At 44.3% G+C, this 20,125-nt stretch overlaps 1 protein-coding gene across 3 annotated transcripts in view; it reads right to left on the reverse strand.

Annotated features, from left to right (window-relative positions):
* AFF1 (AF4/FMR2 family, member 1) overlaps nt 1-20,125 on the reverse strand; it is a 195,779-nt gene that overhangs the window by 5,552 nt on the left and 170,102 nt on the right. For all 3 annotated transcript variants that reach the window (XM_005874091.2, XM_005874090.2, XM_014545962.1), the window contains 9 exons: nt 17,411-18,346; nt 8,730-8,830; nt 7,709-7,952; nt 6,998-7,089; nt 6,735-6,792; nt 4,068-4,216; nt 3,415-3,486; nt 2,873-3,010; nt 556-758 (listed from right to left, as the gene is read on the reverse strand). In XM_005874091.2, the coding sequence (XP_005874153.1) occupies nt 556-758; nt 2,873-3,010; nt 3,415-3,486; nt 4,068-4,216; nt 6,735-6,792; nt 6,998-7,089; nt 7,709-7,952; nt 8,730-8,830; nt 17,411-18,346 (1,993 nt within the window). The remainder of the gene's footprint in view (nt 1-555; nt 759-2,872; nt 3,011-3,414; nt 3,487-4,067; nt 4,217-6,734; nt 6,793-6,997; nt 7,090-7,708; nt 7,953-8,729; nt 8,831-17,410; nt 18,347-20,125) is intronic.

Consider the following 20,125-nt stretch of genomic DNA (forward strand, 5'->3'; position numbering starts at 1 on the left):
GGCCACCGCCAGGAAGAACTATGGAATGGCACGGACCTGGCATTTCCATCTAAGCGTCAGTGGATGCTGGCACTGGCACGCACAGTTCCTCTACAGCGTGTCCCACCGTCTCCTACACCTCGGGTTTTCCCAAGGCCTTCGTCTCACACAAGTTTCAAGAGGCTTACTGACACCATATTGCCCGTACTGTCGCTAACCATCTTTCATCACACTGAAAACAAACGTTAAACTCCGTACTTAGGCTGTGCTCCCTCACACCTCACACTGGCTGTGCCCAGGGACAGCCATGCCCTTCCTTCTCCACTTGCCTGGCCCTTGTGCTACCATTTCATCCAGACTGAAATGACGGCGCCAGGACTTCTGAAGGGCAAGGTGCTGAAGCCACTTCCAGTTCAGTTTTGCTAAGATCTAGCCACAGAAATTTAGCTCCATGCTGTGGGGCTCAGAAAAGAATTGGGCTATGAGGTGGGATGGAGAGAATGAAAAATGGAACATAACCTACAAACCACATGATTCCCATCATGCCCCAGTAATTACCACCACAGAGCCACTCACCTTTATTCTTCCTTGTAAGGACCTCGGCCTGTTCCCAAAGATCAACGGCGGCGAAGATGTGGGAAGTAATGGTGATGTAGGAAGATGTCATGTTTTGGATGTTGGCAGGGATCCCGCTGCCCCCCACACTGCCAGCACTCGCCTGGGAGCCCACGGAGCTGGCAGAAGGCATTGGAGAGAGAGGGGATGGTGCGCCTGTGCTTCTGGAAGGCGGAAGATCAGAGAGAACTGGTTAATCACTAAACCCCACATTACAGATTTCCTGTCTCTGGAACCGTAGGCCGAGTCACAAAGTTTCAGTGTGTACCAGCCAAAATGACAGTCATTTCTTTAAGGTCAAAGAGACACCCTTCACCTTTAGGAGTTTGGGAATTTATAAAACACAGTGAGATGGGACCCACCAAACGGATGGAGGCGAGGTGTCCTCACTAGACTCGAAATGAGGTGGGCAGGTCTGTATTCTGAACCTGCTTCCCATGCCGTTCACATCGCCTACTCCCTAGGCATTGAGTCCTTCCCTCCCCACCAACCCCACCCAACTTCTCCAGGGAAGACAATGCTGCCCTGTGAACTGGTCTTTATCTCTTACACATTCTTTCCCCGGCTCAGTGACCATGCGCGGAGCACCTGCTCTGCACCTGGCGCTCTTCTAGATGCTGGGGTACACCACGGCTTGCTGTCTGCCTCTGAACTTGATTCTCTGCATGTATTTATTAACTTATCTATTGCACTTCTCACATTCCACACTTTTCTGTTTATTCCTTCTCCTGGGTCACAGGCACCTTGAAGGCCGGGACCATTTTTTACTAATCTTTGCATTTGTGGCACTTAGCAAAGTAGGTGCTAAGAGCAGGCCCTTGAGAAATATCTGCTGAATCAATGAATGACTGTAGTACAGCCTACGAGGAGACCAGGGAGTATCATGTACCAGGGGATTCATGATCTTCTCTCTACTCTCCCCTCTCGACTGTATACCTGCACATCCAAGTTAACAAGTGCCTTGAGTGGGTCAATGAGAAACACAAGTGACATCACTTCGACGTCACAGATATAAAATGGGAAGATGGCAGCAGCAGTAACCTCATGCTGTGCCCCACCTGCCCCCTGCAAGCCCTCAGTGCATCAGCTGAATGGACATTCATAAGACGGGAGTGGAAGCACCATGAGGGCAGTGAGTTTCACCTGCTCTGTTTACTGCTGTGTCCCCTGTACCTAAAGCAAGGTTTGGTACAAAGAAGGTGCTCATTGGCTGGACAAATGGGAAAGGAGTTACCTCAAATAATGACACCGACCATGTATGAGCTTAGAATACCACCTGAGATGGGAGTCATGAAAATTCCAGAGGCAGGAAGTTCCTTCTCAATCAGGACGTTTTAAGGAAAGGCTACATGGGAATCTCTTCCTAAACGTGCAGGAAATGGGGCAGTCTTCTAGGTGACAGTCTTAAAATAGCAAAGCCTATCAGAACTGGGAAACTTCAAGGAGTATAACCACATTAAAAATACTAGGCAAGTGCTATAGGGAAGAACATTCTGTCTTCAGTTGCACAAGGATTGTTTTTCAATATCTTATGGCACAGATGAACAGCTTCAGTTCCAAAAGTGGGGGGAAATTTTAACTAGAGACAATCATGTTCGTCTTATATCACTGCTACGGGTCCTGGAGAAGGTTGAGGGCATATATAAGTTCTTGTTCACTGAAATTCCAAGGTGACATGTCCAGGGGGACAAGGGACTTTGGCTGGTTCTCCTGGCCTTGCCTCTAGTTGTTTTGTGGTGTTAGGCACGCCTAAATATAACCCCAATTTTGTAGTGTTAGACATGCCTAAAGATCCTCACCGTTTTGACATTTTGACCATATAGTTTCTACAATTATCTTTTTTTTAAAAAACATATTTTATTGATTTTTCACAGAGAGGACGGGAGAGGGATAGAGAGCCAGAAACATCAATGAGAGAGAAACATCGATCAGCTGCCTCCTGCACACCCCCTACTGGGGATGTGCCCGCAACCAAGGTACATGCCCTTGACCGGAATCAAACCTGGGACCCTTTAGTCCCAAGGCCGACGCTCTATCCACTGAGCCAAACCGGCCAGGGCTACAATTATCTTTTTATGTTACCCAATCAGCAAACATCTTGATTTAAATTATTCCTTAAAAAGCAGAAATAAGCAAATGATCTAGTTAAGGAGAAAACCAGCATATAGATGTATACAATTTTTGAAAAGGCAAAGTTAGATGTACACACAAATGGTAGCAAAAGCAAGCGGCAAATAATGACGCAATACTGAGAATTGTAAGTTAGACGTATCATTACCTTGCAATGCATGGAGAAGGTGCCTGGGTAACTTTGGAAGGACTCTGGAAGTGATCATTAAGAGCACGAGAATACTTTATTGCTCTCTCCTTTTTACAACGAAACATCGCCATGTTCAAAATGGACTGACAACGCATGCTGTGAACATAAACAGGTGGATGTCAGAAAGACAGCCATCGAACCCTTTACAACCTAACGAAGACGCTGGGCTTCATCTACCTGAGGAAGGGCATCGTAAAAATCTTACTGCACTCTTCAGTCATCAGAAACACACAAATATACAAGGATATCATCTGAGCCACCAGATCAAAGCATTATTGAGTCATCAGTAAAACAGCAGCAGGTGCCATTTCATAAAACTTATCAGTGGGGTTAACCCCTTGACCTTAGTATTTTATTGATCTCCTTTCACTGTAATTTTCCTGCTAAGCAAAAATTTCAAAATCTTTTTTTGTACCATCAAAAGATACAAAAGCAAAAAAAAAAAAAAAACAAAAACAAAAGCAAGTGTGATACTATGTAAATACAGAAAAAGTACTCACCATAAAACAGCAAATATTTTCTCTTGTGTTGGTGCTGCGGGGTCTGAGAAGGATTTTAACGACATGATGACTCTATAGGGAAGTATAAAAATAGATCAGGTTAAACAAAAGCAATTGGAAAATCCCTGACACAAAGACATCTCATTATGTCTCTCGGTTTTATACTGATTTTTCCTGAAGCTGTCAAGCCGAGAGCAAACCAGAAAAAAAATGAGGCTTTAGAGCAACAATTGAGGTCACTCAGAAAACTGGGTGAGGACACGTCTCTTCTCCGGCTGTCCACCTGCTTGACTCCATGTAGACGTGTGTCCTGACTGAGTCCCTTGTTGAAATGCAGATAATAAAGACAGGAGCTTAAACTGAGACGAGGGCGTCTGATAAGAAAGCCAAACTGGAAAAACCAACCTCTGCCTGAAAGGTTTGGCATTTCACAGTGCACTTGGCACACAATGGAGCTGGATCCGGCTTCTCTGTTCCAGCATTCATCTAGAATATAATTTTAGTTCAGGACAAGAAAAACGTTCTCGCATCAGTAACTTTTGTAAGGTGCCCCTTTATTAAGCTGTCTTTATACTGAGGTTCAAGTGGATTATGGCAATAAAGGTGAGGAAAGAGAAGTACTTAAGAGGATGGCAACATGACTTGGCGCTTACTTAACGAGGTCTTCGGTTTCAGAGTACACTGCGAAAGCCGACTTGGACGCCGACTTGGACACCGGGCTTTCAGACTCCATGGCAATCCCACACTCAATGAAGGACAAGACGGCTTCCAAGTACTTAAAAGCCTTCCCAACCTTGTCTGTCTGTGGAAGAACAGGTCATTGTTAGGCCAAAGACAGCCTTTTATTTAGTTTCTCACATTCTTCACTGTAATATCCCTCCACTGTCAGAGTTTAGTTATGGCTACAGAGAAGTGTGAGAGCAAACCAACTCAACAGGACTAAAAGCCTATGGGGTCTGACCTACTAAAAATGTTCTTTTAGTAGGAAAAAGAAAACCATTTTGTGTTAGGATGACGCTCTCATAACTTTAAAGCACATATTCAAACTAAGGCAATTGAATTCATAGTCCCTTTGTTATTAATAGTGTCCCTAATTTCTCATTACATAATTTTTCTGAGAAAGAAATTTTTCTACACATCTAGGATAATGCAAACACAAATTTCTTTGTATGTGTTGAAGTTTACCACCTAACAATAAGTAAAAAACGTTGTTTTAGGAGCATCTTAGATATGATGTCAAACAATCATCGTTCCATGTATCTTAGAGCCCAACAGGTGGCTGACTCGCCTTTGGAAGTCGGGGCGAAGTGCATGAGGCTGTCCTCTGGGCCAGCAGGGATAAAACCCCAGCGTCTCCCTCTCTCACTCCTTTTTAAAAAATCGGACAAAATTGACTTTATTTTTTTATCTAAAAATTTTTTATTGTTGATCTGAGAGTCTCTTAAAGGGAATATAAATGAAATCAGATATTGGTGACTACACATTTTGTCACAACACTTCTCACTGAGTGCAACACAGCCAAACCAACTAAGACGGGATGAGCACTTCTCTCAACACACGGCCTATGGACCACCTCTCTCAGGCAACTGACTAACACATTTGCAAGTTTGCAGTTTTTGCTAATGCTTTCAATTTGATAATGTTCAAAAAGAAAGAATGCAAGCAGTAAAGATGCAAGTGGAGTATAAAATGATAGTGACATCAGCAAAGAAAGATGGTTTAGGCCTGATATTTTGTAAGGCTAGTGATGCACATCTATTACACCTGTGATAAACGCATGTGTCCTGATACAGTGTTAAAGTGGTAGCGTTCCAATATCTCTATTCAGCAGTGAGTATAATGTAGAAGTAAAATGCACTCCTTTATATTCAGTTGTGCACTTGACTATTTGGAATGCTAAATGCACATCTTGAGACACTGTGCAATTAAAGAAGAATATTAAATATTACAAAAAGACTGTGCATTCAGCTTTTTGTCCAAACTGGCCTATTTTGAGACTAAAATGAGACATTATTATTACAATGGGATTCAACAGGCATAGATCAGGACTGTCCTGGGCACACGGGGATGTATGGCCAACTTCGGTGGGAGAAGATGTACGTATGTACAGACTAAACACAAAACAAAATCAAAGTTCCCTGGAGAATACTTCCTGATTTGAATAATGAGGAATCTAGTGCTTAAAATGCCCGATGTTTAGACAAGTTTTAGGTGACTGACAAAGTACTGACTAGTTACTCCTTTTCAAAACTCAAAAGATTCATATAGTCCCAGGAACAACCTTGGAATGCTGAAAGGAAGAAGACGGAAAAGACACCCCTGCTTGGCCCAGCCCTGGTCCTCTGACTCAAACTCAGGCCATCCTATACAGGGCCACCTTAGAGACAGGGCCACAGGGGCTTGTCTTTGACTCCCCTGTAGCACCCAGCAGGGTAAGGACGACTCCAATATTTTGTCCCAACAAACGGGGACCAGCCCAGCCCTCCCAGCCTGTCTGAGAACAGAGGCCAGTCCACAGACTGGGGTTGCAGGCACCAGGCCACAGCCTTGATGGCCACCCTGGACGGACCTGATTCAGTTCCCTGTGGGCCTCCAGAGTGTGTGGTTAGATTTGCATGTAGGAGAATAAAGGCTGGTGGCACGAAGTTCAACATAGGGTATGTGTTGGGCTTAGGCTTGGGGAATACATTCCGTTTAAATATGACAAAGGGCACACACCACCTAATTAGACTGCAGCAGAGATGCAAAAGCACATTTAATTGTGTATGCGATTAAAAACAAACCTCCACCTTCCAGAAAGTCCAACAGCCACCAGGCAGAGCTCACTTTTTAAAGCATGTTTACCAAAGTGCAATCACTGCCTTCACCTTAAAACTTCATCTACTGGCACTGGTCTACTGGCCCCTCAGGGCAGTCTCTCTCAAGAGCTTGAAGATCATTTTGGAATGCAAATAGGCTACCTCACCTTTCAAAATAGACCAACTTCCAATAGTAGGACTCATTTTTCATATCCAAAGAGTGGGACAAGGAAGCATTTGAGTATTAAATACATGGTAGTGACCATTCATTTAGACATCAGACTTGCGACTAGGTACTTTGTATATTTGCCCTTGATCAAATAATGGAATCAAAGAAAATAACTTCACTAAGAATCCCTTATCCCTCACTAAGATCCTGCTGATCCTGCTTCCGCTTCGGCCAATGTCAGCACCCCTCTCCCACCCTCCTGCTGTATTTAGTGATATGTTATACAGTAGACTGAGATCACAAATATTCCATCAGAAGACATTCTACCAAATGGATAAAGAACCAAGACTGACCATTAACTCTGCTTTTTGCTTCAACTTTTTTGCCTCCTTCATGTGGAGATCTGCTTGTCTGAAAGAGAAGGAAAGATCAGGGTAGGTCATATGAACTTAAAATTACTAGGCTGGAGCAAGATGATTGAAGGAGACTGAGATGGTGAAAAAGGATGGGAGGAGAAGGGCAAAGGAGAGGGAGGAGCAAAGAAGGGGAAAGGAAATGAGGAGGTAAAGGAGAAGTGGGCACACAAAGGATAAGAAGCAAGCATCTAGAATCTTACTTGTCCAACTTCGAGGGAGGCTTCCCTGGTTTCGAGTTACCATTTGGCAAAGAAGGCACTGGAAAAGAATTTGCAGTATCTCCAGAAGATCCCTTTAAAAAATCATTTTACAGATCACACTCTAACATTTAAGATCACTGACCTAAATATACCATCCCTTAAATTAGCCCAAAATAGTTCCCCCAAAAAGTTTGGCACTTTCCCAGCTAGATTAACGTTTTGACTGTATTGGGACTCAAAAAGATATACGACAAAACTGTCCATGAGAACAGATAACCAACAAAGCCAAATGTAACATTTTCTTTTAGTTAATATGCATACACACCACATACACCCAGGTTAACAGAAAGAGGAACTTGTACTTGAGGAAAGTGGATAATTCTCCCCCATTACAATAAATGAAAGTACCTGAGATCAAATATTCAAACCAGGGTAACCATTTATTACTACGAAACACCTGACAGAAAATTAACACAAAACATCTATTCGGGTATTTCACTTCTGAATCACTTTAAGAATAAACTGACACCTAAATGTTCATATACTATTAATTACCTTTTACTCTCCCTCTAAAGAGTAGAACTTTAAACACAAACTCATTACAGCCTTATTAAAAGTGATGAATAGCTCTGAAGTACCATCATTAGGAACTTACTCAATTTGGGAACTTACCCAATATCTACTGTATACAACAGCGGCTCCCCCACTTACCTTTTGTTCTGTGGAGCTTCCAGAGCCCTTCCCCTCGGCTTTTCTGCGCTTGGGGGCGGGGGAGTCCTTATGGTTGCCCTTGGTACTACTGGCACTTTTGGGAGGGTCCTGGCTACAGGGATGTGCTTCTCGCCGTGGCCTCTTTTGTGTGGGCTTGGCTGGCTTCTGGGAGGATGAGGACGATGATGACACAAGTGTGGGGGGAAGCATTTCCTTCTTTGAGGGCTCAGAGGGCCTGGGTGTTCTGGAAAGAAACATCATACAACACAAAGTTAAGGCAGAACATGAACCATGTAACTTAGTTGTTTAGTTAAAAGGACACAAGGCTGCTGACAAAAGACTAAGATATCACAAAGCGTGAAATCCATTTTTGTACAAGGCCACATTTCAGGGACTTTTCATGCCTTTTAAAAATCCAGTCCTATTGCTGACTGAGAAATGAAGTTATGTGACCCGTCTCTAAGCTTGCGGTCCTGACTTCTCCTAACAAGCCGGTCTGCATTAGCTACTCCCCAACCTGTCCCTCTCTCTGACAAGCAGGCAAGCCCAGCCTCCGCTTTCACATCTGACTCCTTGCTCTCGCAAATCCCTCCTACATGGGGACACGATGCATTGTGGTACCACATCATTTTGTGAAGCGATTTCTTGAACAAATCAGAGATTAATAGTTACTTTTTGTGACTTTGGACAAGTCATTTTCTCTCTGTGTGCCTCAGTTTCCACTTCTACAAAATAGGGATAATAACAGCACCTTTCTTATTTTCAATGTAAAAATTCCTTTAGAAAGAAATTAATTCCAGGTTTTTAGGAAATTTTCTACTGTTGAAATACACTGGATAAACCCACGCTTGCTGCCCAATGAACTGTTAATTCCTAGAAGGTCCACGTGACAAAAGCAGATTGAAACAAACTGGGCACATCATCAGAAGGAGCTGAACGAGTGTAGCACTCCATGCCTTCACACATCAGACCCAAGAAGACTCACTTGCCTTCCTAGGCTGCTCCTAATCTCTATACTCACTTCGTCTTAGAAGCTTCTTTGTGGGAGGATGACGATGACTGTGATTTAACCTCTTTCTCCAGTCTGACTTTCTTGCTATCATGGTCTCTCTCTGCTTCACCCTATGATTGTAATATAACAAAGTAAATTGTTACAAACATAACTGTACAGGCAAAATAGGAAAAAATATACAGCACAGGCAATGAGAATAATTAGACTGTTGGAGACATCTGTCTAGACACACACAGCAACCTTCCCAGTACCTATACTGTGTGTGTGTGTTTTGGATGAGGGAGGTAGGCAATCTAGATTTGATATTAGTAACCTGTGGAGAGACCAGGCTTTGCACAAGGAAGAACTATTCTTCATATGCAGGAAGGGGAGGGTGTCTAAGTAATCCTATATAATAAGAGGCTAATATGCAAATCGACCAAACAGCAGAACGACTGGTTGCTATGACACGCACTGACCACCAGGAGGCAGACACTCAATGCAGAAGCTGCCCCCTGGTGGTCAGTGCACTCCCACAGGGGGAGCGCCGCTCAGCCAGAAGCTGGGCTCACAGCTGGCAAGCACAGCAGCAGTGGCGGGAGCCTCTCCCGCCTCTGTGGCAGCGCTAAGGCCCGGGGAGTGGGCCTAAGCCATCAGTTGGACATCCCCCAAGGGCTCCTGGACTGTGAGAGGGTGCAGGTGGGCTGAAGGACATCCCCTGCCACCCCCCCAGTGCACAAATTTCATGCACCAGGCCTCTAGTAGCTAATAAGAATAGTAGTAGACTTCATTGTAGTAGACACATCATTGCAACTTTCCTAAATATAAAAGAATCAATAAAACATGCTGATTCACATCAAGTAACAACAGATAATTTTATGAGTATGGTTCTTCCCCTTCTTTCAAAAGAACCCTCCACTTATCTACACTAATTTATTGGTCATAATAAAATTAGGAGTGGAATACTAAAGCTTAGCTTTTCTTCTAATGAAAAAAACAAGCATATTGTTGAAAATGAAACAGGCTACAAAAATCCTGTCTAGATAGCTTATAGACAAAACCAGGAAGGCACAACAAATAAGAATAGTTGCTTTGGGATTCAGCTAACTTTCTCTTCCATTGATACCAGTTCTTTTATTATTATTGATTTTAAATCCTCATTGGAGGATATGTTTTTATTGATCTTTAAAGAGACAGAGGGAGGGAGGGAAGAGGGAGAGAGTGGGGGAAGGAGAAAGAGGGAGAAAGAGAAAAAGAGAAAGCATTGACAGGTTGCCTCCATATGCACCCCATACCTAGGTATGTGCCCTGACAGGAAATCGGACCCGCCACCTTTGGTATACGGGACAACATTCCAACCAACTGAGCTGCCTAGTCAGGTAGATACCAGTTTTTTGTTTTTTTGGTGTGTGTGTGTGTTTTTAAAAATATTGTCTTTATATGTTTCTCTACATATATAGAGTCATATGTTTTTCAGAACTTTGATAGAAAATGAAGAATTGTAAATATAATTTTAGTGAGGGAAGAGTGATGAGAAGGGATATATAATTCCACCAAGTTAAGCACCTCAAAACATCCCTCTGTACCAACTAAAGTGTGAGATAACCAAACATTAAGAGAACAAAGAATTCTTTATGGCAAAAGTCTTCTATGTGCTTGTGCTCACCTGTCAACATGCACACCAACTTTAAAAAAAGTCTACATGTCAATCCAATGGCTTCACGGTGGCCTCCTGCCCACGGTCTGGACTCAGGCAATGCCCCCTGGGAAGGAGCTACTACCTCTAGAGCAAGTGACAGTGAAAGGATTGGTGCGAGCCCTTTAGATAATTGTGAAGAGCATTTAGAAATAAACTCCTCCAACTGTCAGTTCACCGAGACAGGAATCTGGGACACCACCAGTCAATCTAGGACAATCCCTTAAAAACCTGAAATCCTCCCTTAAAGCCTTAAAGGAAAAAAACATTCTTCAAATTCACTGACTGCAGGAAGCCCCCGTTTTCACCACTGTCTCTCTCCTGTTTGCTGACTTCCTCCAAGAAAAATGAATAAATTAAGATGCGTAGGCCCAAGCTCTGCCCAGACACTAGGAGCAGCCTGACCCTGCTCCAAAGAAGGGGAAGTAGCAAAAACACGCCCTCCTCCTGGCGGCTGCATGCAGACAGATGTAGCGAGAGCCCTTCCATTCCTCTCCTCAGCCTCTCGGGGGAAAAACATGTACTTCTTGTCTCAAAATGGATCATTCCACATTGCTTCTAAAGACACTTGTTTTTCATCTCTTGGTGTGCGCACAAGTGAGAACATTAAGAAGACGGGGAAGCCTGGGCAGGGAGAACTTCAGTCCAAGGGAAGGCTTGTGCCCCAGAGGCCATCAGTTCTGCACTGACCGGCCTGGCACACTCCCACCCGACAGCCTGGCACCCAGGAGCGCCTGACACGGCCAGTCTGAAGCCACAGTGACTTCGAAGACTTAGTGTAAAAGGAGAAATGTAACAATTTTCATTCAATGTTACAGTGGTGATATTTTGGATATATTTGATAAATTATTAAAACAATTTAACTGGTTTTCTTTCATGTGGATGCTAGAAAATTTTAGTTTACTTCTAGTGGGCTGTGCTGTTCTGTACACTTCTCTAGAGGTAATCTGCACATGGGGCTCTGAACTCCAAGCAGCCAATGCAACAGAGGAATTATAAAATGTACAGTTGAGATAACAAATCAGTTCCTCAGAAATATAACCATTCATTAAAGAAGTATAAGGAGTTAAGATGTGACATACAGAAGCACGTCCTAAAGGCACAACTGGAACAAGACAGGAAATTTCGCCCAGCTGTGTCCCAGGGGCCTTCAGCCTGGCCCACAGAGCTCAGCTTTGCACAGCACGCAGGTCTCCACGCAACAGTTCGCAATGCTAACACCTGAGAGGCAGCCAAGGTTGGCAGAGAAAAAAAGAATAAGTTGGAAATGACTGGGTCAAGAGAGGACCCTGCTACTGTGGCACCCTTGTCATTACTTAACCTACTGCGCGCCCCAGGGGCTCTGCCACTCACAGACCTAGCGGGTTCTCTCAAGTTTTAGATTAAAGGCTGCAAAGCTGGCCTTGCAAGCAGTGCAAGAAGATGGAAAACTTATCTCTGGGAAAAATCACAGATTTTGCTAAAATGTCCAGATATTGTATGAGGTAGTAATATATACTTTTTGCAATGGAAGGTTCTTCTAGGCAGTTAATGACACACAGGGTAAGTTTCCAAGGCAAACGTCCACACAGTTGCATCCTAACGAAAACATCAGACCCCAGACATGGAATGAGTGTTAATTTTTGTTTATATGTTTTCCTGCTGCTTAGGACTTGCTAGTTATAACTATAAACCAAAGTGACAGACCTTCTAAGCCAACGGTTGCCAACCTTTTGGACCTCGTGGACCACCAGTTGGCGACCGCTGTAAACCACATGAAATCAGATTCCTAGTGAGTCAATCCTCACAAACGGGTTGTTACAACCCTGGCGTGTACCAATCAGAGATTCAAGAGAACAGCCCCAAACAAGCAATCAGCAATACTGATTTCGAGGCCAGCATTAAGCTTCTCGGCCTTTTGACCTAAGGTCAAGCTCAGTAGCAAGGCTAGCATTAACAACCGTGCTGGCACTTATTGGAACAATGTGCTTTACATTGGCATAAAGCAACTTAGCAGCTGATAATATTCTGTAAGCTGGTAGAGAGTAAGCCAGTAAACCAAATCAAACTCCTACTGCTCGCTTCGCTTGCTTGCTGTAGTCGAGCCTGTGGGCCTGAGGTTAGTATTTCTGTCCACTGTGCACTTGGAACCTGTCTTCTTCTGCCTGGAACAGTCCCAGTGGCTTCCCCGGAGCAGGCACTCAGCGAGGATCTGTTCTCTGGCATGGCAGCTAGGTTTCGCAGCTGAGGTCCCAGGAGCAGGACGGCACTGCAACTTGAAGTGGACAGAGGTAGGAAGGGAGCCTTGAACTACTGGGCGGCAGGAAATGCAAACTTAAATTTCAAGAGTGGAAAACCGAAGGCAAGGAATCGTTGGGATTTTTCTAGATCAAGGAGCCATTGGAAAATGAGATGAGGGAGAAGAACTCTCTTGTGAAGGAAAAAGAAGTTTCCTCTGCCCTGTGGCTGAGCCCAGATCAGCCTCCATTTCAGGGATCCTGCCTGAGGTTGGGGTTGGAAGGCCCCCTCCCCAGAAGGATAAGTGTCTCGGTGGTGCTGTACCTACAACAAAAGGAGGCTGCTGGCTGCCGACCTGGTCCGAACTGACTTGCTTGCTTTTCTTAACCTGTTGGGTCAGGCAGCCATGGATTAGCTGCCAAATGCTGCTCCACCCAGCATAGAGCAAAGGGCAAGAAAGAAGCCCATAAAAGGAAGAGCTGGGAATGTGAGACCAAGGTGGTTTCTGGAAGAGAATGCTGCAGGGCGGCCTGCTGCTTGCCCAACACCGGGCTCACCAGCGAAGTTCCTGCACGTAGCAGGGAAAGGAGGGTGGCCTTTTCAGAACTGACGTCAATTCAGGCCACAGTGTTTCTAACAGGTGTTAGGAGAGTGTACTGAGAGCTTGGCTGTGGTGGGGAGAGATGAGGGGCATCTGAAAGAGAAACTGAAGTAGAGAAGGAGTGTGGGGTGGGGTGGGAGGAGTACTGGGACAGCAAGGTGTGAGCAGTAGAGGGATAGAGCCAGGATGATATTATAACCACCAGAGTCAGTACACTGTTCTTGAACTATGACCTTGTGACTCTCTCCTAGAGCCTCCCCACTGGACACTGAAAGAGAAGAGAAATCCCTGGGCTGGAGCCCGCATACCTGAGCTCCATGTCTACTTTGACTGAACAGCCACGTGATGTCAGAGCCTCTCTGGATCCCATCCATACAAGGTGCAGCTGGACAAGTGACCTGTAAGGTCTCAGCACTCAAATTCTAGGACTGTCTTTTTCTCCCACAGGGAAGCAAAGGACCTTGGTAGCACTCGGGGCAAAGGAAGTGGAGAAGCAGCCTGCTGGGAAATTTAAGTCCCTCTCTGGATGTGTCTCTGCAGGAGGTTCAACACAAAGATGACAAGCAAATGCCACGTCTAACTAAGTCAGCACCGAGAGAGGGGAGCTTACTGAGGAGACAGGCTTTGTAATCTCGGGATAAGTACTACAGAAAAGGAAAATCAATCCACTTTCTTTCTTCTTCTTGGTGAGGGAATGCACAGGCATTAGAATGGCTTAACAGTCTTAACATGTATATGGTTACAATGTTCTTTTCAGAGTAACTAACAAGCATGAAGAAATTAGATTGGAGTAGCTTCAGAAAATTGTAAGAAATGACTTTTCAAACCCTTAATTTTGAAAGATAATTGAGAATGTTGATCTGGAGAAACCACCAAAGAAAAGACAGTCGGAGCTTGGTTAGAAGGGAAGGACTGACTGAACCAACAACCATCCTCAAGCAAAAACAATGCACATTTCCCCACCACATCTCTTAACGTCCCTTCCCCAGGACTCAAAACCCGGATAAATGAGAGAGTGAAATTTGTTTCCAAAAATGTCAAAGCTTCTTGGTCAGTAAAGCAATATTTAGAAAAAGGAAAAGACCTGAATAAATGTACCTCTCTGCTCTATTTATCGAAATGACTATTAAGACAGTCTAGCAATTTTTTTTGAATGGCAATTTATAAAAAAAACTCAATTAAATGAACTATTAGCTATAAAATGCCTGAACAAGGTCTAGCTCACACAGGGAGCTCCATGCACGCTTGTGCATTTTTAGACACTGTCAATGGCACTGGCCTGTGTATTATATCGTACTTCTGAACTTCAATTTTCCTTCCAAACCTGGAATAACATAACCTTGGTTTAAAAATTATTTAGGCCAAAAAAAACCATTGTATTTTAAATTCTAAACTGTACTCGGATGATAAACTTCTGTAGTTTATGTAGAGAGCACTGTGTGTTCACACCTATTAACCCTCACAATTTCCCACACTTTTCCTCATGAATTGTTTCTGATCCGCTCCTTTAAGGGAGTACCATTACACATATACAGAACCATGAGCACACGTGTACAGGTGCCACACCTGATGGCTTCATCACAGCTGTTAATCACCAGGAACTCTATGATTATCTTCCCATACTTCTAAGTCTAAAATGGCTTCAAGGGTCTGCTTACCCTCTGAAAAATATTTGCTAAATTTTGCACCAGGAGAGGAACAGACCCTAAAGGGCCTTTAAATAAAGACACTAACGTCCACAAACGTGAACCATCAGGCACACTGCCCCACTGCTCTCACTACATCCTCAGAGAGCTTTTTCTAGTGATTGCACTTAGAATGAAGAATACGAACAAGTCTCCACCTCCCAAATTTGGGAAAAAGCGCCCACGCTTAGAGAGGACAGCCCTGCCTCTGCCACGGGGCCCAGGCCACGGGAGCAGCCGACGCCCTGACAGGACAGGGGGAGCCCGGCCCACACAGAGAAGGACCTGAGGTTAATGCTCAACATTAATCATACCTGGAACCCAGCAGAAAGCAAAACCAAATGACACACGATTCTCTGATCCTGAAATAAGTATACAGTGAGCTGATTTTTGTATGTATTTATCCAAAAGCTTCTATGTTTTTAACTAGTGACATACTTAAAGCAAGGATTCCTGGTTGTCTAGATCCATGACGTCTAAGCAAAGCACATGGAGGGATTTCTCCACCGAAAGAACTAGCTTTGTACAATGTTGGCCCTGAAGTAAGGCTCTGCTTCAGGGGTTCCCGGTCCCCTAGGCGTTAGGATTAACCGAGAACTTAAAAATACCAGTGGGGGTGAGGGGTTTGAGGGTGGGCACCTGCCATCAGGCCTACAGGCTCCCCAGGTGACCGCAATGAGCAGCCAGGGTTTGGAACCACCGGTTCAGGACCTGGTCCTGTCACTGCCACAGCAGAGGCACTGTTCCCGGGCAGAGCTCTCTGCTGCTGGCCTCGGCTTTAAAGAAGCACACGCTTGACTAAGATGAGGGTCATTATTTCTCCATCCTCCCAACAGCATGATAAACGAGCTGCCTTCTCGGAGCTCAGCCAAGGGCTGCGCATGGCTGTGGAAGGGCACGGCTCACATCCTCAGCAGGGCGAGCTGAGATCCCTTTCGGGGGCTGCGAGCAACAGTTCCAGATCTGCATGGAGTACAGACTGGGCTGAAATCCGTCTCAGGGAGCCTGCCACTTCCAACATGTTCACCTGTTAGTAAGCGTTTTAGAAGTTAATACTTCTCACTCCAGCTAATGCAGAAAGTTAGCGTTGCAAACCAGACAGACCTTGGGGGGATAGGAGATAAAAAATTTCCCAGAAGGGGGAGGTAAACGAGTGTATTTTTGAAGTCTTTTCAGATATATTAAACACGGGTACTTTTCCGAGCCAAGTCCTCCATCAAGTTTCACACCTTTAACACACATCGTTTCCGTGGTTCTTGGACATGAGAGAGAAGATGCCCTCTCCTCGCTGAAACAGCACCGCCAATCAGCATGTGACCCAGCCCACTCGACCTGCCCACTCCAATCATTCGACACGGGTCTGACAAGACAGCACCCCTACTACTTGTTAGAGTCATGTTATATTTTTAACTAGTGGAGTAATCGGCTGAATCACAGACAGGACAGCGGGCTGATGATAGCCGTGTCCTTTGTTATTCTTAGCTCAACTTGCACAACTGAGGAAGCAGCTCTGCGTAAAGAGTGTGCACCGTCTGACTCCTCAGCAGGAAGAGCTGGCCTTCCTAGTGCCCTTCCCTCTGAATCTTGGGCAGGTTGGCATGGGAATGCCACTGAGGGAAACACTCACTTATCACACTTTCATCACCGAGAAGCAGCAAAAAGAACTATCAGGAGCTCAATGATTAAGAATAACGCAAGGAAGGAAACTGTCCAAAATAGTGTTATGTCCATGGAACTGAGGTTCTTAATGCAGAGATTCTTTTTTTTTTCCTTTTTTAAAAAAAACTATGTCATTCCTTAAGTGAAAATTCCAAAAACTGTAATAAAAAAATGAAATTGACAGATTTTTAATACTTTACAAGATACCATTCCAGCCTATATTATTCAACAGGATGTCCTAACTGCTTAATAAGCTCTAAAACCTTTTAAAAGAATGCCCTGCTTATTAATAAGTCAATAATGGAGGGCACAGAGTCTAAATCTGGTGTGTTCAAATTAATGAGGTATGATGTGGCTATGAGCTAAAATGTGGATGTAATACCAGTATCAAAAAGGTCATACTAAAGGAGCAAAATTTAGTGTATAGCAGTGTTTTCAGGAATTTGGAATACTAATTAACACTGCAATTCATATAAGGTTTTAATTTCTAGGGTAAAATCGAATGGGCCAAGTGGTAAATATCAATGTTACCCGAATAAGTAAAAGAAGCACCCCCAAATGCTACATTATCCTAAAATGAGATATCCTTTCCAATGACTGCCTCCTCTTTTTGCAAACCAGTGAGACAGCTGAAGAGCTCTAGTGCCCGGTAATGCCCGTCTGCAGAGTGGGAAGTACCCAGGTCTACAATGGAGGAGTAACTGGCTTAGGAGCAAAGCCTGGATCTAATCTGACCAAACACTTCCCGCATCTTCTAGACAACTCAGGGCTAGAGTCATGGGCCAAAGACAGCCCTAAGCGAACAGCAGGTACTGGCCACCCTGCAGGGGAAGGCCAGGCCCCCCGCACTCACCTTTCTCTTTTTGGCCAACTTGCTTGAGTTGTCGGAGCTTCTCTTCTCAGAATCCAGCTTCTTCCCTGCCGGTGGCTGCTTGTCCTCTGGTTTCTTCTGGCGACTCCCCTTCCCAGGTGGCTGGGGAACCCAAGAGAGGAGGTCGAGAGTTATCTTCACCACCAAGCTTTGCAGGGGAGGAGTGTCCCTGAGCGGGGAGAGCAGCTTGGTGTCTCTCAAAGGCACCTGAAGTTTGTCCTTCCCGGGGTCCTCCTGCACCACCACGGCCCGGCGACAGCCACTAGTCCTGCCACCACTGCTGCTGTCGTGCTTGGGGCCCTGGCCGTGAGTCAGGGGGACGAGGGCCAAGTGCTCAGGGCTCCTGTCCTCCACATTGTCCTTCGTGGGCTCAGGACCGGAGCGTGCCTTTGTGGGGGCCGGGGGCCCGCCCCTGTGCTTCTTCTTCTCGCTGGGGGTGGGCACCGCTGGCTTAGGCTCTCTGTCTCCAGCACGTGGCCTCCCTTTCGTCTTCACCTTGGGCTTGTCCTTGGGAGGCTGATCCTTGGAGCTATGGGGAAGTCCCGGCTCACTCTCCACCTGCAAACTGGCCCGAGAGTCCGCCGGGGCAGAGGCCTTGACAGGTTTTTTGGGTTGTTTGGTTCCAACCGTTTGCCTCTGCGGCGGCTCCTGCTGGGCAGGGGACTTCTGACAGCTCCTCTTGCCAGTGTGGGAGCCTTCGGGAGGGATCCGGGGGGCTCTGCCGGAGCTTTTAGGGGGAGGAGGATCTTTGGATTCTGAATGCTCGTGACTAGTGGTGCCGTCACCACCCTTTCCCTTCCCGTCTGGGTGCCGAAGTGGGGGCGCTGCACTCCCCAGGGCCTCTGGTGGCGCTGCCGGCTGGCTGACTTTGGTCAGCCAGTTGTCTAGCTGCCATTTGTTTGTTGTAGGAGGCTCAGGCTAAAACAAGGAAAAAGAGAAAAGTGGTAACTGGCCAAAGATGCTTAATTCTTCCCTGTGTTATCCAATACTATATCCTGCCATCCCAAACCTAAGAATTAAGGTCCTTTTTACCCTCCTCAAATTACAAGTCAAATTCTATAACAATTGACTCTTAAAACAATTTTCCAAATTTTTAATGCTACTGGAATTCTGCTTAGGTAGAGAGTGACCATTAAATATTGACCAATGTAAACTATTGACAACTGCTGAGAAACCATTGCTACATAAATATTTTGTTCTAATGGTAATTACAGTATTAATTTAAACAGAACTGACACATTTTTGGCTTGTAAACTATTCTATCAGAAAATAATAGGGAATAAAAAGAATCCTTTTCTTGAGCATTTTCAAAAAAGGCTAATTAACAAACTAAGTCTTGGTGATTATCTATGGCTTTCATACTTTATCCTTTCCTTGATATACTTTTCAACTGGAAATTACTTTTTTCAAAACTAGATATAATTTCTCATATTTACTTAAAAACATTATAAACATTTATCTGTGAAAGGTTTTCCCTGTATCACAGATACATGTTAATTTTCAAATTTGATTTACACCTTGATAAAAAGAGTCAGGTGAGGTCGCCCTGGCCGTGAAGCTCAGTTGGTTGACCATGGTCCTCTGCACTGAAAGGTCACAGGTTCAATTCCTGGTCAGGGCACATAGCCAGGTTGCAGGCTCAATGCCCAGTTGGGGCACATGCAGGAGGCAACCTAAATTGATTTTTTTTTCTCACATCAATGTTTCTCTCCCTCTCAAATCAATAAATAAAATACAACATTTTTTAAAAAAGAGTCAAGTGAGGTCACATTAGATGAGCCTCATTCCCATTTGAAGTCTTTAAAAATCAAGCATTACGTTTCTTGTTTTAGGCAATCTGAGCTGAAATACCACCTATTTTTCCACAGCACACAATTCAGAGCAATGAGATTTGACTGATTATCTATGAACTGATTTGACAAATAAACAGAAGTCGCTGACATCTGTTATCTCATAAATCTCTGTTGCTAACTGATGGTTAGTGCATCCTATTCTCTCTCTCCAGCTGGGTGTTAGATCTTATTAACAGAATGACAGAGACCTCTGCATCTCCAAGTTCCACTATTATGTCTTACACATGGTGGTGTACATTGAGATTTTAATTTGAACATTCCTATAGGTGTATTACTGTGCCCATAAATATGCCAAATAAAAATATTAATATCTAATAGAATGAGCAGCGATTATATTTTATTCTTAAAGGGAAGCACATCACTTCATGCTGCATGTTTTCCTTAAGATCCATCTGACAGGTGGTTTGTATGAATGCACCAGGAAGTTAAAGGAAAGATATTCCACATGGGATTTAACTGACTCAATTATGGATAAGGAGATCCATGTCCATAGGTGGACAATGTTTTACGGGGAAGATTGCTAATGATTTTTCCAAGTGAAATATCCCAAATAATTCAACTCTATAAAAACATGTGAACTTAACACATGGAAGATAGGTGGATATACTGTAAAATCTTTTTGACCAGAAAAAAGTTAGGTAATAAAATAATCAGGTAGTTAGTTTGGACTAAGTGTGATGAAATAGATTAGAAATGAAAGGAACTAGATAGGGCCAAACTTCAGCCGAAAGAAAGCTGCATAACTGCTTTTTTTCTGCTTACCCCATGTTGCTGCTTAGGATAACATACCTCCCTTACAGTTCCCAATACCTACATCAGCTCTACACCAAGGCTCACATTTGAT

Source organism: Myotis brandtii, unplaced genomic scaffold (genome assembly GCF_000412655.1).
Source record: "Myotis brandtii unplaced genomic scaffold, ASM41265v1 scaffold424, whole genome shotgun sequence".
Classification (NCBI taxonomy): Eukaryota; Metazoa; Chordata; class Mammalia; order Chiroptera; family Vespertilionidae; genus Myotis; species Myotis brandtii.